The 19,447-nt window shown below is 52.8% G+C and overlaps 6 protein-coding genes across 6 annotated transcripts; 2 read left to right on the forward strand and 4 right to left on the reverse strand.

The window, feature by feature from the left end:
• The first annotated feature begins 1,079 nt into the window (after nt 1-1,079).
• CAOG_03774 (ADP-ribosylation factor-like protein 8B) lies at nt 1,080-2,147 on the forward strand. The gene is made up of 3 exons (XM_004363445.2): nt 1,080-1,433; nt 1,564-1,725; nt 1,822-2,147. Exons 1-3 carry the CDS (start codon nt 1,159-1,161, stop codon nt 1,937-1,939), a joined length of 555 nt encoding a protein of 184 aa, XP_004363502.1. The 5' UTR covers nt 1,080-1,158; the 3' UTR covers nt 1,940-2,147.
• On the reverse strand, nt 2,127-5,527 carry CAOG_03775 (GTP binding protein 4). Its single transcript, XM_004363446.2, has 6 exons — nt 5,234-5,527; nt 3,744-4,526; nt 3,501-3,611; nt 2,956-3,372; nt 2,632-2,871; nt 2,127-2,527 (listed from the first exon to the last, which is right to left on the reverse strand). The coding sequence occupies exons 1-6, from the start codon at nt 5,450-5,452 to the stop codon at nt 2,375-2,377; spliced, it is 1,923 nt and encodes a 640-aa protein (XP_004363503.1). The 5' UTR covers nt 5,453-5,527; the 3' UTR covers nt 2,127-2,374.
• An 82-nt stretch (nt 5,528-5,609) lies between these two features.
• On the reverse strand, nt 5,610-8,606 carry CAOG_03776 (hypothetical protein). Its single transcript, XM_004363447.2, has 2 exons — nt 8,585-8,606; nt 5,610-7,897 (listed from the first exon to the last, which is right to left on the reverse strand). Exon 2 carries the CDS (start codon nt 7,861-7,863, stop codon nt 5,809-5,811), a length of 2,055 nt encoding a protein of 684 aa, XP_004363504.1. The 5' UTR covers nt 7,864-7,897; nt 8,585-8,606; the 3' UTR covers nt 5,610-5,808.
• A 481-nt stretch (nt 8,607-9,087) lies between these two features.
• CAOG_03777 (hypothetical protein) lies at nt 9,088-12,367 on the reverse strand. Its single transcript, XM_004363448.2, has 3 exons — nt 12,225-12,367; nt 11,627-11,800; nt 9,088-11,524 (listed from the first exon to the last, which is right to left on the reverse strand). The coding sequence occupies exons 1-3, from the start codon at nt 12,309-12,311 to the stop codon at nt 10,049-10,051; spliced, it is 1,737 nt and encodes a 578-aa protein (XP_004363505.2). The 5' UTR covers nt 12,312-12,367; the 3' UTR covers nt 9,088-10,048.
• A 420-nt stretch (nt 12,368-12,787) lies between these two features.
• Nucleotides 12,788-14,779, forward strand: CAOG_03778 (deoxyhypusine synthase; the record flags this gene model as incomplete). The annotated part of the gene is made up of 7 exons (XM_004363449.1): nt 12,788-12,979; nt 13,443-13,526; nt 13,606-13,920; nt 14,004-14,109; nt 14,200-14,303; nt 14,440-14,565; nt 14,684-14,779. 7 exons carry the CDS (start codon nt 12,788-12,790, stop codon nt 14,777-14,779), a joined length of 1,023 nt encoding a protein of 340 aa, XP_004363506.1.
• A 64-nt stretch (nt 14,780-14,843) lies between these two features.
• On the reverse strand, nt 14,844-17,400 carry CAOG_03779 (hypothetical protein). The gene has a single exon (XM_004363450.2). It carries the CDS (start codon nt 17,076-17,078, stop codon nt 15,171-15,173), a length of 1,908 nt encoding a protein of 635 aa, XP_004363507.2. The 5' UTR covers nt 17,079-17,400; the 3' UTR covers nt 14,844-15,170.
• Nucleotides 17,401-19,447: the final 2,047 nt, after the last annotated feature.

A 19,447-nucleotide genomic window follows, 5' to 3' on the forward strand; every position in this document is an offset into this window, starting at 1 on the left:
CGCTTTTCATTCCCAATGCTTTTGTGATTTTGGAAGGATGATCTTCAGCTCAGTCTCGACATTAGTTGTATGTGCGAATGCATTACTTTGCTGGTTTTTTTTTCGTTTTTTTTTTTTTTTCGTTGTTTTTTTTTTTTTTTCGTTTTTTTGGATGTTTTTCTCGCCTCTTCTCAGCGCTAAGCCAACCCACAGCCCAGATGAACGACGATGCGATTGGACAGAGTGATTAAAGTGATTTGAGACGATGGAGAAGGAGAGGATGATGATAATGGTCGCTGGGACAGCTGACTGTGTGTCCTTTCGTCCTATTACGCGCGCTTTGCTCCTCCTCGCGCATCCAACTGGCAAGAGAGCGCGGCGAGTGGGCTGTCGTGCTCATCGTGCTCATCGGCTTGTTCACCCATGTCCTTGTCTGGCTGTGTGGTTTGGGGAAAATCCCCCTTTCCCCTCCTTTCCCAAATGCCCTTCGCTTTCCCCCTTTCTCTGCAATGCAATGGCTGACAAGCAACGCCGCCCCGTCTTGTGACACTGAGCGCAATGGATTTTTTTATTTATTTCATTTTATTTTATTTTTATTTGATTGGTGCTGCTATGTCTCGTGCTTCTGCTGCGGCTGCTTTTTCACACAAGCGACTGAATTAAGTGCACTACTTTGTGCAATCGTGGAAGGAACGAACAGCGACAGCGGCGCAAACAAACGGCAAAATCGAAAAGAAGAAAGAAAAAAAAAACGGCAGATCTCAACAAGAATGGCTTTTTTTTTTTTTTTTTTGTTTTTTTGGCTGTCGTTTTTTCCTTCGTTCTCTCGTTGCATCTTCATTCACTCTGCTCCAAATCGGATGGATGGATAGGGAGGGGGAGGGGTTCAAATGATGACCAGCAACATGCCTTCTCTGCTCCATTCGTGCTGCTGTTCGAGCTTGTCGCGTCATTTTTGTCTTCATTTTTTTATTCTTTTTTTTTTTTCTTTTTTCCTTCTTCTTGTTCCGCCTTCTTCTTCTTCCTCACTTTTTGTTTGTTCGTCCTCACTATTCGCTCATTGGCTTGTTGCTGTTGTTACTTGCTTGAATCAATGACAGACTATTAGGCCGCGGCTGGACACTATCCCCCTCCTTGAATTCTTGATTGCCGGAAAAAAACAAACTCAAACACAAAAGCATGTCCTGGTTCAAGGCGATCGTCGAGTGGTTCAAATCGCTCTTCTGGAAGGAGGAGATGGAGCTGACGCTGGTCGGCCTCCAGAACTCGGGCAAGACGACCTTTGTCAACGTCATTGCATCGGGCCAGTTCAGCGAAGACATGATCCCGACCGTTGGCTTCAACATGCGCAAGGTCACCAAGGGCAACGTCACCATCAAACTCTGGGATATCGGCGGTCAACCTCGCTTTAGGAGCATGTGGGAGCGCTACTGCCGTGGCGTGAACTGCATCGTGTAAGTGGATGTCGTGATGTGGTGGTTGTGGAAAGGGTTTATGTGCTGCGGCTCTCAAATGTTGCTCGCGTCTCGGTCCACTGTCTCAATCTCCTTCTCCCTCTCCCCGTCTCTCCCCTCTCTCGTGCAGATACATGGTCGACGCCGCCGACCACGAAAAGCTCGAGGCTGCCCGAAACGAGTTGCACGGACTTCTTGAGAAGCCCCAACTTAACGGCATCCCCGTCCTTGTTCTTGGCAACAAGAACGACCTACCAGACGCATTCAGCGTGGAAGAGCTGATTGTTCGTCTGTACGTAGTTATTTACTGAGGGCGAAAGGTGGATGCCCAACATGATTTGCTGATTCTCACTTTTGTTCAACTCACCCTCGCTCGCACAAAACACAGTAACCTGAAGGCTATCAGCAACCGCGAGGTCTGCTGCTACTCTGTCTCCTGCAAAAAGCAAGACAACATTGACATCACCCTCCAGTGGCTTATCAAGCACTCAAAGAGCTCCAAGTAAAAAAACCACCGAACAATCACAACTTGGAACGTGTAGTCGTCGCTTTCGCGTGATTCTCTGTTCCTAGCACCCCCTTTCCTTCTGTTGATGATTATCTTTTTGGTCAAATTTGTTGCTATCTTGATTGCATGTCGTCCTTTTTGTCATTTGTTGTTTTTTCGCCGCAGCTGTTAAATGCGGACACAGCATAGATCTTCGTTACGTTTCAGTTGCTGCTTGCGCTTCAGCCATCACGTCGAAAATCATGATGAATGAAGTGGGGGTTATATTGTTTTTGTCGAACACACTCCAGGAAGGACGTTGAACGAATGCAGTTTGAAAAATTTGATGGGGGGAAAACACAACAACAAAACAGAAGCATTGAGTAACAGAGCAAGAACGAGGAAGAAGAAGAAAAAAAATACAGAAATGAAAAGATACAAGAAAGAAAAGGCTCTAACGACGGTCGTGGGTGCCAGACTTTCGCTTGCCGGCAAACAAATGCTTGGGCCTCTCGTTGAGAATGACACGATCGCCCTCGCCCTTGCGTGCCTCCATGTTTGCGGGGCGCTGGTGCTTGGCCATGAGGCGAGCAGCAACAGCTTGTTGCTGGAAAACCGACACGAAACCAGATAGCCAAAATAGAGCAGAGTGTGTGAGAAGATGAAACCCAAAACAAAAAGAAAAGAAAAAACAGCCACGCAGACACTTACCGCTTGGTCGCGAAGACCTGTGACGGAGCGGCTGCGGCTGCGAGCGACGGCGCGCGATTCGGCGGCCTCGGCCAAACCCTCGACAGCCAACTCGCGTGCGCGAGTGCGCGACCGTGGGCGTGCCTGGTCGAAATGAGGAGTCTGCTGCGAGCCGTCGTCCATCGAGTTGGGGTCGGCCTGAGGGGGCAGCTCAATGCCCATCGACGCCATATGGTCGCTGAACATGGAGCGAGTCTTGGCCTGACGAACAAATACAAAAATTAAAGAACACAAAAAGTGAGTCAGGTGCCGAAAGTCGAATCAAATCTCATCAACAACGCATACCTTGGTCTTTTGAGTAATGACAGAGCGGTTGCGGCCCTTCTTCAGCCGGCTCTCGTTGATCAGGAGAGCCTTCTTTGCGCGGATGCGACGAGCAGTCTCGCGGATGGCCTCCATATCTTCGTCCTCCTCTTCGTCGTCGGACTTGTAGTCGCCGCGCGCCTCTCGGAATTCCTCCTCGAGCTCGAGCGCCTCGAGCTTTTCCATGATATTGGGGTCGATAAAGTCGGCAATGTTCTTGCCGTCCATAATTTCAGGAATCTTATCATACTGCCAGTCAGGATTGGCAAGCGTCCATTCAGAGTTGAAATCGGTGTTGTAGTCCGCGCCAAGCTCTTGTTGAATGTCCTTGAGCGTACGGCGACGGGGAGCGTCAGGATCAGCCGAAGCAGCAGGTGCAGGGATGACTGCAGGGCGCTCCTGTTTTGTCAAAAGCAGTGTGGAGTGAGTCGTCCGTTTTTTTTTTTTGTTTTTTTTTGTTTCGTTGCGTTGAATTAAAATCAGGAGGGACAACTTGACGCATAAACAAAATGCTGCAAGGTACGTACAATATCATCGCGCTCGGTGGGCATGGCCAAGTGAAGACGGTTGACAACGTCGTTAACCTTGCGAGATGAGATGGTGGCCTCGACACGGTGTGCCAAGAGCTTGTCGCAAGCCTACAAGAACAGTCAAAACAATTGATCGGGAGGGGGCAGAGGGCGGAGAAGATGAGAAAACCTCCAAAAAAATCCACCAAGACAATGCAAATCAACTCGGCCAAAAAAGAGCAGCAGGATCAAACCACATACAGTGTTCTTGACTTGGGCAACATTCTCGGCAGTGAGTGTGCTCATGGGAAGGGTAATGATACCCTCCTCCTCGATGGCGTTGATGAGGGCACGCTTGTCGGGGTGGAGCTTGTCGACCGTGATGACATCAATCTTGTTCAGGCCAAGGATGATTGGCTTGTTGGCAAAGAGCGGTCGGATGCTGTTGAACAGGGAAACTTGCTCGGCGATCGAGTGACCGCACTGCTCGGACAGATCGAGCACGTAGAGGACGGCGGCGCGGAGGTGAGCCAGGGCCGTGATGGACTGCATTTCGATCGTGTTACGCTCCTCGAGGGGGTGATCGAGAATTCCGGGCGTGTCGATGACTTGCCAGCGGAGATAGTTGTACTCGGTGTGACCGACAAACAGCGACTTGGTGGTGAAAGCGTATGGCTGGACCTCGACGTCGGCGCGCGTCACCTGGTTCATGAAGGACGACTTGCCCACGTTGGGGAAGCCGCACAGGATGATGGTGCGCGTGTTGGGGTCGATGGACGGCAGACGGGCAAGATGCTGGCGCACCTGCTCGAGGTACTGCAGACTGGCATTCTGACGCACCATCATGGTGCACATGCGACCAAGCGCAGCACGCTTGAGCTGCTTGCAACGGTAGAGCGAATCGCCGTACTTGAGCAGGCGGGCGTAGTCCTTGGCGACGTTGTCGATAATGTTGCGCGCCATGTTGATTTGGCCCAAAGCGAGCTTGTAGTGGTCCTTGTCGTACAGCACGTTCATGAGATCGGCGTAGAAGGGATGGATGTCCTGTGCGACAGAGTCGTGGTTTGGTTGTGCAATTGGATGCAGTGAGTTTGTTGTTGAAAACGACCAAGCAAGCAAGCAAACAAAGCCATCCGAGACGGTGCAACTGCACGAGACGGTGACTATCTTGACTTAAACGCGAAAGAAAGAGAGTGAGAGAGAGAGAGAGTACAAGTGTCGGCAACGGGTGCTGGCTGTCCCAAAGCACTGCTCAAAGACACACGTGGATGGAACAACCTGCGCTCTCTCTCCCTCCCTCTCCCTCTCTGCCGCCCAGCAGTCTCAGTCGAGTGTGTTGTCGTGCATGAGTGTGCTGGTTAGCCATGCGCAATTCGACCCGGCAGAGACGCAACGACCGCTGCATTTGTGGCTGCTCAAACCTACAGACAGAGAGCGGCCCATGAGGCTCTCTCCACGCTGGAGAGAAGAAAAATAAAGGCCCTCTCGCCCCAACCCAGCCTGTCACATCGAGTCGCCGCCACGGAGGGCCAATGTAGAACAGCGCACGATTCGCCTCACAGCCACCACGAGGCGATGAGGACGGGCTGGGGCGACGCACACCAACTCGTCGCGTGTGTCAATGCAGCCATGTGTGTCTTTTTCTTTTTTTCTTTTTTTTTCTTTTTTTTTTTCGGGCTTCAATGCGCTGTCGCTCGCCTGGAGATACGAACGGGGCCTGTCAACAAAATACCAAGGCAATCGCGACATACATCGAGCTTGGGAAAGTCGGTGATGATCTGGGAGAGCTTGTCGTGGTAGTTCTGCTGCGTGAACTTGACTTTGCGAATGTAAAAGTTGCGAATGCGGGAAATCTTGTAGCCCTTGTGGATGACGGTCGGCGTCTTGCGCTGCGTGCGCGACAGAATAATGTCAACAAAGTCCTTCGAACTCGGCACCACCTGGATGCGCTTGAAGTTGTAGTGACTCATGGCAACAAGCAAAAGCAGAACAAAAAGAGACGGGGAAAAAAGCAAGGAGGGAAAAAAAAAAAAAAAAAAAAAAAAAAAAAGAGTGGCGGTTTGGTTGTTTCAGATTGTGTGCTGTTTTTGGTTTCACACAAAGAAGAATTTCACAAAGAAGAACAATGGATACGGTGTTCAATAGGAAAGGGGAGCGTGTTGTTCTAAGAATACAAAAAGCACCAAAAAAAAACAGCCGAAAAAAAAAACTCGGCAAAGACAGGCTCGAGCAGACAAAAACACAAAACAACAAAAGCACCAACATCCAACAAGCAACAAGCAACAAGCAACACCACAAGAACAGATGGCGCCGTTTTGGTTTTTTTCTACTTGGCAAGAGAGGCTGGGCGGTACTGTTCGGAATGCGCAAGCACCTTCTGGCACAGGCCAAAGAACTGGCGATGGTGGGCGTCGTGCAGCGGAATGAGCGACAAGTACAGCGACGCCGTCAAGATGTCGAGGTAGTAGATGCTGGGCGCCGACTCTTGAGCATACTTTTCAGTGACAAACTGCAAAAAGATGTGGCGGAGGTGCGCAAGCAATGCCTCGTCGTCGGCATTGTCTTCTTTGTCGAGCAGCACAAAGTCGTAGCCCCAGAGCGACTGGTACAGCTTGGCCAAGTCGTAGTTGCGGTCGCCTTGCATGGTGACATGGCCACCGAGTTGGCCGCGCATGTCAATCATGACCAGGTTGCCGTCCGACTTGAGAAGGACGTTGGAAAAGACGGGATCGCCGTGGATGACGTGCGAGTACACTGCAAGCTTCTCTGCCTCGTAGTTGTCAAGAGCGGCGACAATGGTGTCAAAGGCGGCCTTGACGCCGACAGGATCGATGGCGTCGTAGATGGCGCGCGACTTGGCGTAGCGGGCGCGCACCTTCGGGGCGTAGTTTTGGTACAAGTCGAGCGTGGCAGGGTCGGGGCGGTCTCCCGGGTGGCCTTGCGACGAATGCAGCGCGTGCAGCGCGCGAAGAAGCTTGAGCAAGCGGCCATCGGTCAAGCAGCGGTTGATGGAGAGATGCGAATACGTCACGCCCTTGACCTGCTCGAGCTTGATGGTGACAATGTTGGTCTTTTGCTCGGTGGACGACTCGAGCAGGCGTGGGAAGAGGTGGGCAATGTCTGCAGGCATGTGCTCGTAGAAGAAGCGCTCGCCGCGAATAATGTCGTTGTGCGACGACTTGATGACATAGTTGTCGACAAAGGTGACCTTGTTAAAGTTGCGCGCTTCAATGACGCCGAGCTGACGCGCAGGCACCGACGAATCGCGTCCCGAGGTGATGAGCGACCAGCCGAGCTCCTTCTCCGTGTCGCTAAAGGCGTTGACGGCCAAGTCGTCAACGTAAATGTCTGCGTGGGGCTTGCCGAAATGCAGTTCGTCGTACGGGATTTGGTTGGTCTCGAGGGCGTTCAGCGTGATCCAGCCAATGTCCTTGATGACGGCGCCGACGTTGCCACCGTGGGTTTTCATGCGACGCGCCGTCGAAATGATAATGTAGTGTCCCGCAGCCTTGAGCTCGCGCACCAGCTGGATGTTCTTTTCCATGGGCTGGCAGCTCGTGTAGTCGCCTTCGACCAGCGGGTAGGTCAGGAGCGTGTTGTCGAGATCAAAGCAAAAGCGCATCGTTCGTGGGGACTTGATCTTGCCGATGCGAATGTTGTGCAAAAAGTCTGTGAGCTGGTCTGGCGAGCCGACGCAGTAAAAGTCGCTCACATTGACTCCCTTGAAGGGCTGCTTTTGCGACAGCATCAAGCGAATGATGGCAGAAGTGTAGTACTCGCCAGTCGAGTCGACGGACGTGTCGAGCTGCTCGACGCAAAACTGCTTGAGCAGCTCGCCGCTGGCAAAGCCGTAAGCGCCGGTATTGGCCCAGGTCGAGATGGGCATCTTCTCCTTGATGTCGAGAATGTTCTGCTGGTCGTCCATCGCAATGTAGCTGAACACGGGCTGGCCAATCTTGTCCTCAAAGCAAAAGGAGGCGTTGACGCCCGGATCGAGACGGCGAAAGTCGGCAAGAACATCGCTAAAGTATATGGTGTCGCAGTCGAGGCAGATGGTGCGGCGCTTCAAGTCGTCCGGCTTCATGTGCTGGAGCACGACAAACACGGTTTCTGCCGGGCCGCGCGTCTCAAAGTCGAGCGTGACGACGTTGATGCGGTGCTTGGGATACTGCTTGCAGACACGCTTCTTGAAGTGGAAGATGTTCTCGACCGAGGTCATGACAGCCATCCAGATGACGTCGTTCGAGCGGTCAATGCTGAGGTTGTCCAGCAGCCAGTAGAGCATCGGATGGCCGACAATGTTGATCAAGGGCTTTGGGAAGCGGTAGTTGTCGCGCTCAAACCGCGAGCCAATGCCGCCCATCGGGATGATAATGTTCATGGTTGGGAGGCGCGGGAGATATGGGGGGGGAAGTCTGTCAGGAGGTAAGGGGGAGGGGAGGAAGTACCAAAAAAAAACCAGTCGTTGGTGAGTGAGAGTAGGAGGACAGAACTGAACGCGAGTGCTGGACTGTAGGGCTGTTCAAAGCGCGCGCTCGCGTTCTGGGGGCGTCAGTGTCTGAATGAGCAGAGTGGATGCGATGCAACATGGGGTGGGGCAGGTTGGAAGCACCCGAGGAAGCACCCCTCTGCTGGTCGTTACTGAGGGCTTGTTTTCTTGTGTGTGTTTTTTTTTTTTCTTTTTTTTTTTTTTTGGGTCGTGTCACACTGTCCTCTCACACTGTCCTCTCAACCTCACTCAGTCACTCACGTCGCTCTCTCGGTCGTGCGAGTTCTGTGCGTTTTGCAATCCAGAACGCTGAACGACTTCGCTCAAGCAAGGATGAGTGGGGAACCGAACCGCGCCTGACTCTCTCACTCACTTCTCTCACTCGCTTTCTGTTTGCTCCACAATGCACAACTGTGACGTCGCACGCCAACTGTCTCTGCGTTGCACACTGCCCATGTTTTGTCTCATGCACCCTCTCACACGCAGAAAGGACTGAACTGCCCTCAGCGGACGGCGAAAGGCCGGCAGAGACAGAGGAGGGGGGGTTGGAACAGAACAACGCATGCGCAGCGCAGGCAGCAGCACACTGCGAATGAAGCGCAGCGAAACACACCTCAAACAAAAGAGTATCAATAAAAGGGACTGGGGTGGCTTTGGAAACGAGACCCAAAGGCACAAAGACAGAGACAAGCAAATGGCAGTTGAAGGCACACAATATACTATTATATTCAATAAAAACCATTGTCGGTTGCGGAGGCGTGAACAATCGGTGCCTGATTTTTATGATTTTTTTTTTTACTTCACCCTCCCTCTCGCTTTCTCGCTTGCTTGGCTCTGTGATCTGCAAGCATCCGGATACTCAGATTGGGAAGCATCAGAGATTTGCTCATGGCTTGGGGGATGGTGTGCGTTTGGGGGGGAGGAGGAGGAGGGGACAGTCGAGGGAGCAAAGATCCCAACAGAGCAACGCACCCACAGCACAAGGGGAAAAAAAAGAAAAAAAAAAGACTAAAATAATAACTAAGACTAAAGACTAAATAATGGTCTGGGATTGAATGCAAAGTAGCTGCTTGCTCGAGATCTAAGAGCAGTTGGAAGACTGGAACGAAAAGAAAATCACGGTAGAGTACCTGTATTTGTAAATCCAATCGTTGAACTGCCTCATCTCAACACTTGGTTTTTTGCAATTTCATTCACATAACGGCAGCAGGCACACTGGTGGTGGTCTCTACAGCAGCTTGGTCCCGATGGGCTCGGTTTTTCACACGAAGAAGACAATGAGGCAAGGTTGCTGTCACCAAGCCGTGCAGATTCTCAATCGGATTGCCGGTCAGCTGAAGCAGCGTCATTGTGGCGGGTCGAGGTGACAACCACTTTGGCAAGCGTGTCAGTTTGTTGTGTGACAAATCCAGAGAAACCAAGCGAAGCAGGTTGCTGCTCGACTTTGGCTCTGAACAATCTTCCGCCATGTTGCCGGTCTCAATGGACGGCAGCGCGAGTCGAGGCAAGCTAGTGAGTCCGTTGCTAGCAAGTGACAGCGACGTTAAGCACGGACATGTTTCCGAAAGTGCCTCAAACAGCCGTTCCAGGCCATCAGAGTTGCCCGACAGCTGGCAGCGCGACAAATCCAGCGTTGCCAGCTGCGGCATCAGCGAGAACAAGCGGCCCCATTGGACGAACGCGCCCAGATTGTTTCCGCTCAAACTCAAAGAAGCGAGCGACCCCGTGCCGCGAAAGGCAATATCACTAAGCGGGTCGGCAGGATCCTGCGGGCCGTGCAGCAGGTCCAGCGCTTGCGACAGGATGGCATCGCCCAGCGGGACGCTGTTTCGCGAATCCCGGAGTGTCAGATGCAGCAGAGTCTCGCTTTCACAGACGGCCTGCAGACACGCAGCCACTGTCGAGGCTCCAAGCTCGCATTGTTGGGATGCGCATGGACGTCAATGCCCCGCGCACTCGTGTCGTCCAGCACAGCCGACAAGAGAGCAGCACTGCCCCCGAGACGCGAGTCCGCAGCCGGTGGAAGACGAGTTCTGAGACCCCGATGTCGGGCATGCGCGCCAAACCTGACTCCACGTCATTTCACCGCCTCCAGTGACGATACCGACAGATGACCCTCGTCGAGGGTTGAGTCTGACACGGCAACGTTTGGCATTTCAGGCGCACTTTGCGTCTGGTGTGCGCTGAGCTGCTTGGGAGCGTCCATCACATTCAGGCTTTGGCTTCCCTTCAAACCACGCCGCCGCAACGCGGACAAGACGGATCCGACACTGCCTCGGGCATGATGAAGCCCTGCTGCCTGTTGGACGGCTCCACGATGCGTAGGCGTGCACACTGGCCAGTCTAACGCCACAAACGTCACGTCTGGCACAGACTCAACCCGAAGCGTCAGCCCGGCCGTGGGGACGTCCAGTGCGACTGCCGTCGCGTCTTGCCCCTTTTGACTCCTTCCGTTGGGGACTAAGGGCTGTAGCTTCTTGTTCAGCACGACTGGAGCAGCAAACACTCCGCCGGCACCGTTGGTTTGGGCTTTGGCAAACGCCGCAGACTTGCGTTCGACCGACCTGCGCCTGTTTTCCCGAGTGCCCTGTCGTAGCTGCCGTTTGGCCAGGCCTTGAATTGTCGCCCACGACCAATGCTCGTGCAGGACAACCTCGTTCACATGATCGGGCAGAGTCGCCAGGACGGCAACCAACTCATCCGTCTTTCGGTCGCGACCACCGTGCGTGGCTGCAATTTCCAAAGCGGCCAGGGACATTAAGCTCGGCAACTCAGTGCTCCCGTCATCCGTACCGGCGGATGGTGAGCGATGACGACCCGGAACCAAGCCGGCGACGTGCTTGACCAGGGACAAGTGCCGCGAGTGCGACGGGGCTGCCAACACCAGGCGCCGAGTGCGATGCGATGCATGCAGCACCTCCACAAAGCTGGCCAACGTCAGTGGCATGCTTTGCAAGGGCTGCTTCATTGCCACAACCGGGTACAGCGAGCTTGGCGTCAAGTCGCGGAACAGCACGGCCTTGCCCACCAGCCGGCGATCAGACTTGAGCGTGATTTTCGTGGTGCTCAGAGTCCGCACAATCTCTTCGAGGACGCGCAGTGCACGACTCGGAGTGTGCAAGGCCGAGATGCGCGACCAAATCGGGCTGCTCGTGCCAGGGATGCCATTTCCAGGCATGTCAAAGCTGCTTCCGTCAGCTGTGCTGCTGTTGCCATCCGTCATCAGGTTGCTGTGTTTCTGAGCCAGGCTGGTCCTGTTCATCAGCGGGTTTGTTTCCGGGTCAAGGGAAGAAGCAGTCGGCAAGGCCAAAAATTGACACTCGTGCAGCTCGACCAGCTCCTTGAGTGCACCCAGGCACCCAGTTGGCGCATTCGGTTGCGGCAGTGGGTAGCGCGTGTCCACGATAAATCCGCACTTGAACAGCGACCTCTGACGGACTTGAGCCAGAACAAAGAGCAGTTGCTCGACTTTGCGGATGGTATCGTCGCAAGACGAGTCGCAGGCAATCACAATGCCATCCACCTCGGGTGCACCTACAATCAACTCAATGGGCTATCTCACCATCGAGTGATGACGCGGGGGGAGGAGGTCCCAGTCATTGGTGAGTCGTTTGCTGACATCGCTGAGCAATTTTGTTCTTCCAATCCGCCTCACCTTGACATGAACCCGGTCAACCCGCGTGGCAGACACTCGATGCAGCTCTGGGCCAACGAGAATTTCCAAGTTGAGTGGCTGATTGGTGGTCACTGGGCTGGACGCGGTCTGACCTGCACCCTGCATCCAGCTTTGAGTGGCAAGCTGGAGACAGGACGGGTCCCCGAGCAACACCTAGCCAAGTCCGACGAATATGACAAATAATATTCAGAAAGGGGGGGGCGGTGAGAAACAGCTTGTTTTGGAGTGATTTGAAAATGGCTGGAGGTGTTGAGCGCGTAGGTGTGGAGAGTCAGTCGGACACCAGGATGTGACCCGGCATGACTCGCGAAACACCTGCATTTGTCAGAGTTTGAACGGATCAAGCAAAAAAAATCATCGCATGTATTTTGATGATTGGCAGAGTTGAGTGATGAGGCTCTTGGTATGAACTCGGCAGTCGATTGTGAAACGAGAGGGGGTTGAAAATGGACGGATGGAAAGGCGAACAAAACAAAAATGGTTACTCGGGGGTTGTTTTTTTTTTTTCACCTGTGCCATGCTGGTAACATTGTCGCCCGGTACTGTCAAAAAGGAGTGGTAGACAATTGAGTGTTACCATGTGGTGTTCCTTGAAGAGCGCAGCATCTCCGGCCTTTTGGTGCGCAAGCTGCAATGGTAAATGATTTGGCGCAACGTTCGACATGAAGGAGATGTGTTGGCGAGACAATGGGGAAAAAAGTGTATGGGTACAATTGCGTGTAATAAAATGAAGACTGTACAAACCTTGATGTCACGTCGAGCGCTTTAAAGCGTGCTGCAGGGCTGCGACACCTGAACGACGATTGGCGAAACGGAAAACACAATCGCTCGCGCAGTCACCTCCAATACAGCTTGCCTCGCTCGCCTTCCAATCGAATGTGGAAATTGACCTGGTCGTCGTGCGCGTGGACAGCAAGCTTTTGGAAAAGGTGTTTTGTACGTGTACGACGAACATGGTTCCGGCTTGGAACAGCACAAGTTTGGCTGATTGTGTAAACGGCCCCCGCTTTGTCTTCCGGCATCGTTGTTCGTCCGTGATCCATGATATCCGTTTATTTACACTGTACTATTGCTTATGTCTCTAGCCAAGCAAGCCGTGATGCCACTCTTCCATTTTGTTCCAAGCCAAACTCATCCAAAATGGCTGCCGTTCCCAAGCTGTCGCAGGAGGCCGTGCTCGTGACCAGCACTCCGATGCCCGCCGACACGCCCATCATCAAGGGCTACGACTTCAACCAGGGCATCGACTACGAGGCGCTGCTCAAGTCGTACAAGTACCTGGGCTTCCAGGGCACCTCGCTTGGCCAAGCCATCGACGAAGTCAACCGCATGGTACGGCGCTTGCCTCGCCCCTGTGCACCCCGGCCTCGACTCTGCCAGAACCCCCAGTGGGACACGTCCGCCCGATGTGCTTGCGTCTTACGTCCCACTTTTGCTCATGAGGGGGGGGGAAGGGACGGTCGGGAAGAAGTTTTGTCTGGGTTGGTTGAATGCTTTTTTGAACTTTTCACTCCACGAGGGCCTCCTTTTATATTAGTCCAAAGCTCCGACAAGAGTTTGACAGGCAATCTCTCAGCAAGTCAGTTGACAGGCACTTGGCAACATTTCTTTTTGAGTTGTCTCACTTCCAGAGGCCTCGATTCGGTCTTGCCTCGAACTGGCTCGAACTGACTCGAACTGTCTCTCTGAATTGCTCAATTGAAATTTGCATCATCATCATACACTCACCTCGAAAGTTTTGTTGGGTTTGTTTCTGTCTGTATTGATTCATCATCTCGGACATCCTTGGACGTAGCTCAACTGGCGACTGTCCGATGAGCCCGTCTTGGAAACGGACGACGAAGACTTTGCGCACCCCGGAACAGCGCTCCCAGGTCAAGTGGCCGGATATTCTTTGGCTACCACGTCCAACCTGATCTCGTCTGGGCTGCGCGAGATTATTTCGCTTCCTGGTCCAGCACAGCTTGGTGGACTGCATCGTCACCACTGCTGGCGGCATTGAGGAAGACTTTATCAAGTGCCTGGGCCCCACCTATCTCGGTGAATTTTCGCTCAAGGGCGCCGATTTGCGCATGCGTGGCCTCAACCGCACCGGCAATCTGCTCGTTCCCAACGACAACTACTGCAAGTTTGAAGATTGGCTCATGCCCATTCTTGACACAATGCTCGCCGAGCAGAAGACCAACGGCACCGTTTGGACGCCCTCCACCATCATTCATCGTTTGGGCAAGGAGATTAACAACGAAGAGTCTGTCTACTACTGGGCTTACAAGGTGGGTGGCCGCTTGATGACGAGCGAGTCGAGTAGCGAACGTGTTGCAACTCTGTAGCTCAAAGAATGGTTTTTGGTTGTCAGAACAACATTCCCGTCTTCTGCCCCGCGTTGACGGATGGCTCGCTCGGAGATATGATTTACTTCCACTCTTTCAAAAACCCGGGTCTGATTGTTGACATTGCCGCAGGTATGTCAGACCTTTGACCAAACATTGTGTGCTACAAATAAGCGTTCGTTGCCCTGACTCGCTGTGTACGTTTCTTCGGTCGCGAGATAGACATTGCCAAGATCAACAACATGGCTGTGTTTGCCAAGAAGACTGGCATGGTGATTCTCGGCGGCGGCGTGGTCAAGCATCACATTTGCAACGCGAACTTGATGGTAGGTGGCCTTTGGATTCGGTTTTGTTTTTGTTCTCTCTCTCTCTCTCTCTCTCTGTTGACACTCACTGCATCGCATTGTGCTTCACATTCCATGTTGCATGTTGCCATTTGCCTGCTTCTCGGATGAATCGCAGCGCAACGGTGCCGACTTTTCCGTCTACATCAACACTGGTCAAGAGTTTGACGGTAGTGATGGTGGTGCCCGGCCTGATGAAGCAGTGTCCTGGGGCAAGATTAAACTTACGGCTAATCCCGTCAAGGTACTGTAGCAAGCAGGGCAAAGCAGCCCAGCAGGCAGTTTTTGTTTTGCATGGCAATATGGAAATCTCATCTAACTTGTTGCTTTTGTTTGATTCATTTTGCCCGACAACTTGACAGGTCTATGCCGACGCTACTATCGCCTTCCCACTGCTGGTCGGAGAGACTTTTGCTCGCAAGGTGTTTGCGGACAAGGCAAAAGCCAATCAACAGTGATTTTAGATTTTTCTGTTTGTTTTTGTAATTTTGTTTTTCGCGCATTTCAACTCGTTCTCGTGTTGCCACTACTCTCGCTTTTGCCCATGTGCTACATTGATAAACCAAGGAATGCAATATTTCGGTGATTGTTTCATTCGAAAACCGCTGCTCACAGTCAACCAAAAATCGAGTTTACAAGCACGAGCAGCGTGGAGGAGGGGGGGAGGAATTAACAAGCGATTTAGGAAAATAAAAAAGCTCAAAACGGAAAACAGGGACGACGAGCAAAACCAGATGCAAGACTTGAAGAAATTTACACTTTGCAAACGAAAGCCGTGATGCTCGACGACAAAAACGGGACCAAGGAAAAACATTTTGACAACAGAACGAATAGGACGAACTGGATTGCTCATGCGGGCTGGTACTTTTCACGCAAAACCTCCAAATCTCCGAGGGAATCTTGCAAGTGTGGAGGAACAAGCTGCCATTGACGGCAGTCGTGATGCAAGACGTCAGTGACGGCGTGCATGCACAGCTCCGCCAAGGATGGGGTGGCAACGCGTATGCTGTGCACATCGTTCCATCGGTGAAGGCCAATCATGTCCTTGCAGCCGCCAAAGAGCAGCATCTCGCCGCTGGGCGAAATGCAGGCAGAATGGAAATACCGGGCGCCTGGACGGGTCAGCTCGTGCGGCAGCTTGCCACTCGAGGTACTCAGGCCTTGACTCTGTACGGCCAAGGCATTGGTGGCCGAGTTGGGCGCGATGGCCGCAGAGCCGCTGGTGATGCTGCCGCGGTGAGGGGGTGTGCGGGTCTGCGGCTGCTGCTGCGGTTGCTGCTGCTGCTGCTGCTGAGCAACTTGCATTTGCAAGTGCTGGATGACAGCAGGATGGTTTGGCGGCAAGTGCTGCAGCGCCGTGAGCGACGCCAGCGTCGGTGCTGCACCAGAACCCGCGTCGACAATCTCCCATGTAAAGGTGCGAGTGTCGAGCTTCCACAAGTCGTCAAAGAGTTGGGAGGCTCCGATTCCGCCGTACATGTAAATGCAGCCATTGTAGGCGACGCAAGAGTGGGCTCTTCGGCACGCAGGGATGCGTGCCTGCATCTGCAGCTGGTGTTGTGTCAACGGGGCTGCGTTGGCGGTCGGGGCGGTGGCCACGCCGCCATTCTGGTCGGACACGGGCTGCGAGTCGGGCGTTGTGTCCATTGGCAGCGTTCCGGCAGCGGCGCCGGCGCGCTGCGCCTCTTGCGATGCGGAAAAGGCCAAAGTGTCGGCAGATTGAGGCTGGGCATTTTCACCATCGGTCTGTTCCGATGTTGTTGGCTGCTGCTGTTGTTGCTGTTGTTGCTGTTGCTGTTGCTGCTGCGACGGAGGCAGCGGCTTTGGGCGGCACTTGTGTTTTTGCCATGTTTGCGAGACGTGATCAAACGAATAAATTTCCTCGAGCAGGTCGGCGCTGGCGTTGGGCGAGCCGCCGCCAATGACATAGCAGCGATCGCCAATCGAGACAGCCTCGTGACGGTACCGCTCGGAGGGCGCACCGGGCGCGGTAATCTTGTCCCAGACAAACGTGTCCAAGTTGAACCGGAAGAGGTCGTTGAAAAAGGTCATGCCCGAGGTGCCTGCAAACACGTAGAGATAATTGCGGATGCGCACCATCGACTGGCCGTAGCGGGGGCTCGGGAGGGTGCCCGTTGCGTTGATGCGAGTCCAAACGCCCGTGTTGAGATCGCACATTGTGAGGCGATTCGAGTTGCTCGAGCCAAAGTGTGCGCCAGAGCCGCCAAACGACAGGAGGTAGTTGCCCACGACCAGCATCGAGTGCGAGGCGGATTCGGCGGGAATGTCGCCGACACAATTCAGTCGTCGCCACTCGCGGGAAATCAAGTGCATGCGGTAGACTTGCGAAAAGCATTGGCGCTCGTGGTAGCCGCCAAAGACGTACATGTGTGTAGCCGTGCAGACGGCAGTGTGCCCAGAACGAACGCTGGGCAGGTACTGGTCGGAGCGGTTGGTAATGTCCACCCACGTGTTGAGGCGGCTTGTGTCGGCGGAGCTTTTGCAATACACGGGGTAGTGGAGATCGCGAATGTCGAGCTCTGCGTCAGCGTCGTAGTCTTGCATGGGATCGCCGTGCTCGGAGAGGCTGTTGCGACTGCTCGACGATATGCTGCTCGAGCTGCTGTGTCCGTTTGTGCCGCATGTGCGGCAGCCATTGCATGTCTTGCGCGAAGGATCGGAAACCAACGACGCGCCACGGCGCGCCACGACCGTCTCGGCTGGTGGGCGAGACATGTCTGAGCAGCGGTTACCCATGAGTAGAGTTGAGTGAGACAAGTTTGTTGCGGATGTCGGCGCCCTCGACAATCAAGGCGAGAACAGTCCGAAAGTTATGGAGGGGAGGTGGTGAAAGTTTGAGAATCGGGGACCTCTTGAGTTTGCAAGAGATTGGTGAGGAAGGCAAGGCTCCAAGGATGATTCGAAAACCAAAAAACGCGGAACGAGCAGAATGCTCAATCGAGGCTTTCTGCGAATGGGGAGGTCGGGCGAAAAGAGGGGCTTTTGACCAAGGGTCGGACAAGGACGAAAAGCAGCGAGGGAGAGAGCCAGAGACGAGAAGAGGAGAAAAACCTGTGAAGGACAGCGTTCAAAGTGAGCGGGCAAAGACGCAACGCAGCAACGCAGCAATGCAGCTTCGTTTTTTTCAACCAAACCGCCCACCCCCCACCCCCTGGCCTTTCCCCACCTTCAAACACTCACTCGCTCACATCCGCATCGCAAAAAAACAAGACATGTCCGATTTTGGAGCAAAAAACGCACGGCGACCAAACAAATACACAAAAACCGATAAATGATTTGGAAAAATACAACATTCGCTACGCTCGCTGTTTTCGCACTTTTGCGCAGACAAGGGTGCACGCGCACTCAACGCCACCATTGTGGATGTAGTTGCGAGCAAACGCACAGCTGGGTGAGACAAGCACCCTCACGGGGGTCGAAAGGACGAACGAAGGTTGAAATGTGATGACGCCAAGCCGAATTATTTACTTTTTTTTTCTACTTTTTTTTTTTTTACTATTATTTTTTTTTTCTGTTCTTGGCGATGTTTCGCGCCAATTCAACTGCGCAAAATGAAAAAAAAAAAAATACAAAAAACCCACAAAAAAATTGATGACCTCGCGACCGCCCAAAAAGCCACAGACTGTGTGTGTGCCGGCCACAAACACCAGGTTTGAGGTGGGGTTGAGAGAGTGTGTGCGGAAGAGAGGAAAGAGGGCAAGCACAACTCGGCACAACACAGACCAAAAAACAACGGAGCGAGGGAGACGTGCTCACAGCCATCGAAAAGCGAAAAAAAAAAAAAAAAAAAAAAAAAAAAAAAAAACTCCAGCCGTGTCATACCGGCTACATACTAATCACGAAAGTCCACACCTCAAAACGAAAGGAAAAAAGCAGGGAAGCCGTGAGTGGAAGAAGGTTGAATTTTTAAAATAAACTGAAAAAAAAATTGTAAAAAAAAAAAAAAAAAAAAAAGGAGGACCTTCCTGTGCAGCTCACACGGTACCGATGTTTTCTCAACGTCAACCAGCGCGCTTGCGGCGACAACGACGCTAGCATGCAACGAGCAACCGACCAAGCACTTGCCACCAAGTGCAAGCGAGGTGTGCTGCGCCGCTGAACAGAGACAAGACCGCTGGAAAAACCGGTCGCCGTGTCGAGCGAAATACGCTGCGTTTTTTTTTTTGTTTTTTTTTTAATATTATGAAAATAAGGCGTTTTTGTATCGGCGTCGCTGCCGTCGCTCAGCGGCGGGGCGGAGGCGAGCGGCGACCAGCTCTGGGGCATGTCGAAGCAGTGCGCTTCACGATCGTGTGCAAAGGAAGCGGGTAGGACGCATAGAAGCAACGCAAACACAAAACTACGCTTGCCTGTGAAAAAAAAAAAAAAAAATGGACTGAACCAGCACACTAGGAAAAATGACCTATACTAACAGATTTGGATAGGATTTTTCCCCAGCCTCGCCGCGTTGGAAATAGAAACTAGAATGTATGTGGAGTATTCTAAAATTGAAACGGAGGCGAACGGACGCCGGGGAGTGGAGATGGGGCGGAGGGAAGGTCAGAGACTGGAATCGCTGGCGGGCTTCGCTCGGGTGCCCTGCCCGACCTGAGCTGTTTCTGGCGGAAATTCCAAAAGGGTATCCTTATAATATCGTGTAAACTCGATTGCGCTTGAAAAAACGGCGCTCCGAGCACTTGGCGTGGCCTGAAGCTCAAACAAGCGATTTGCCCTGACGAGTAGACACGAGCCATCACCTCGCGGATGGTATTTTCGGATTTCCCATGCAAATTTAATGTGGGTTACAATCGTTCGTCGGTCATAAAAGTCTCAAGTGGAAGTCACCAGGCTGAAACTCGAATTTTTTCGAACTTGGAAAAATTTTCCTTCCAACCCATCCCATTTCGACAAAGCATGTACAAACCTCCACTTTCGGCTGTACTTTGTGTTTTTACAATGTCGGCAATATACTGATAGTGGTGAAGCGGGATAAAGTCGACGGGAAGATGGTCATTTGCGACCCCTCTAAATCGGTGTTTTTGAGGGGTGGTTTGCACTTCACCCATACAGGAGGATATAATCGACGGTCTGATGATGGCAAATCATCTAACCCGTCTCCAATATGC

This window comes from Capsaspora owczarzaki, assembly GCF_000151315.2.
Source record: "Capsaspora owczarzaki ATCC 30864 unplaced genomic scaffold supercont2.5, whole genome shotgun sequence".
NCBI classification, from domain to species: Eukaryota; class Filasterea; order Ministeriida; family Capsasporidae; genus Capsaspora; species Capsaspora owczarzaki.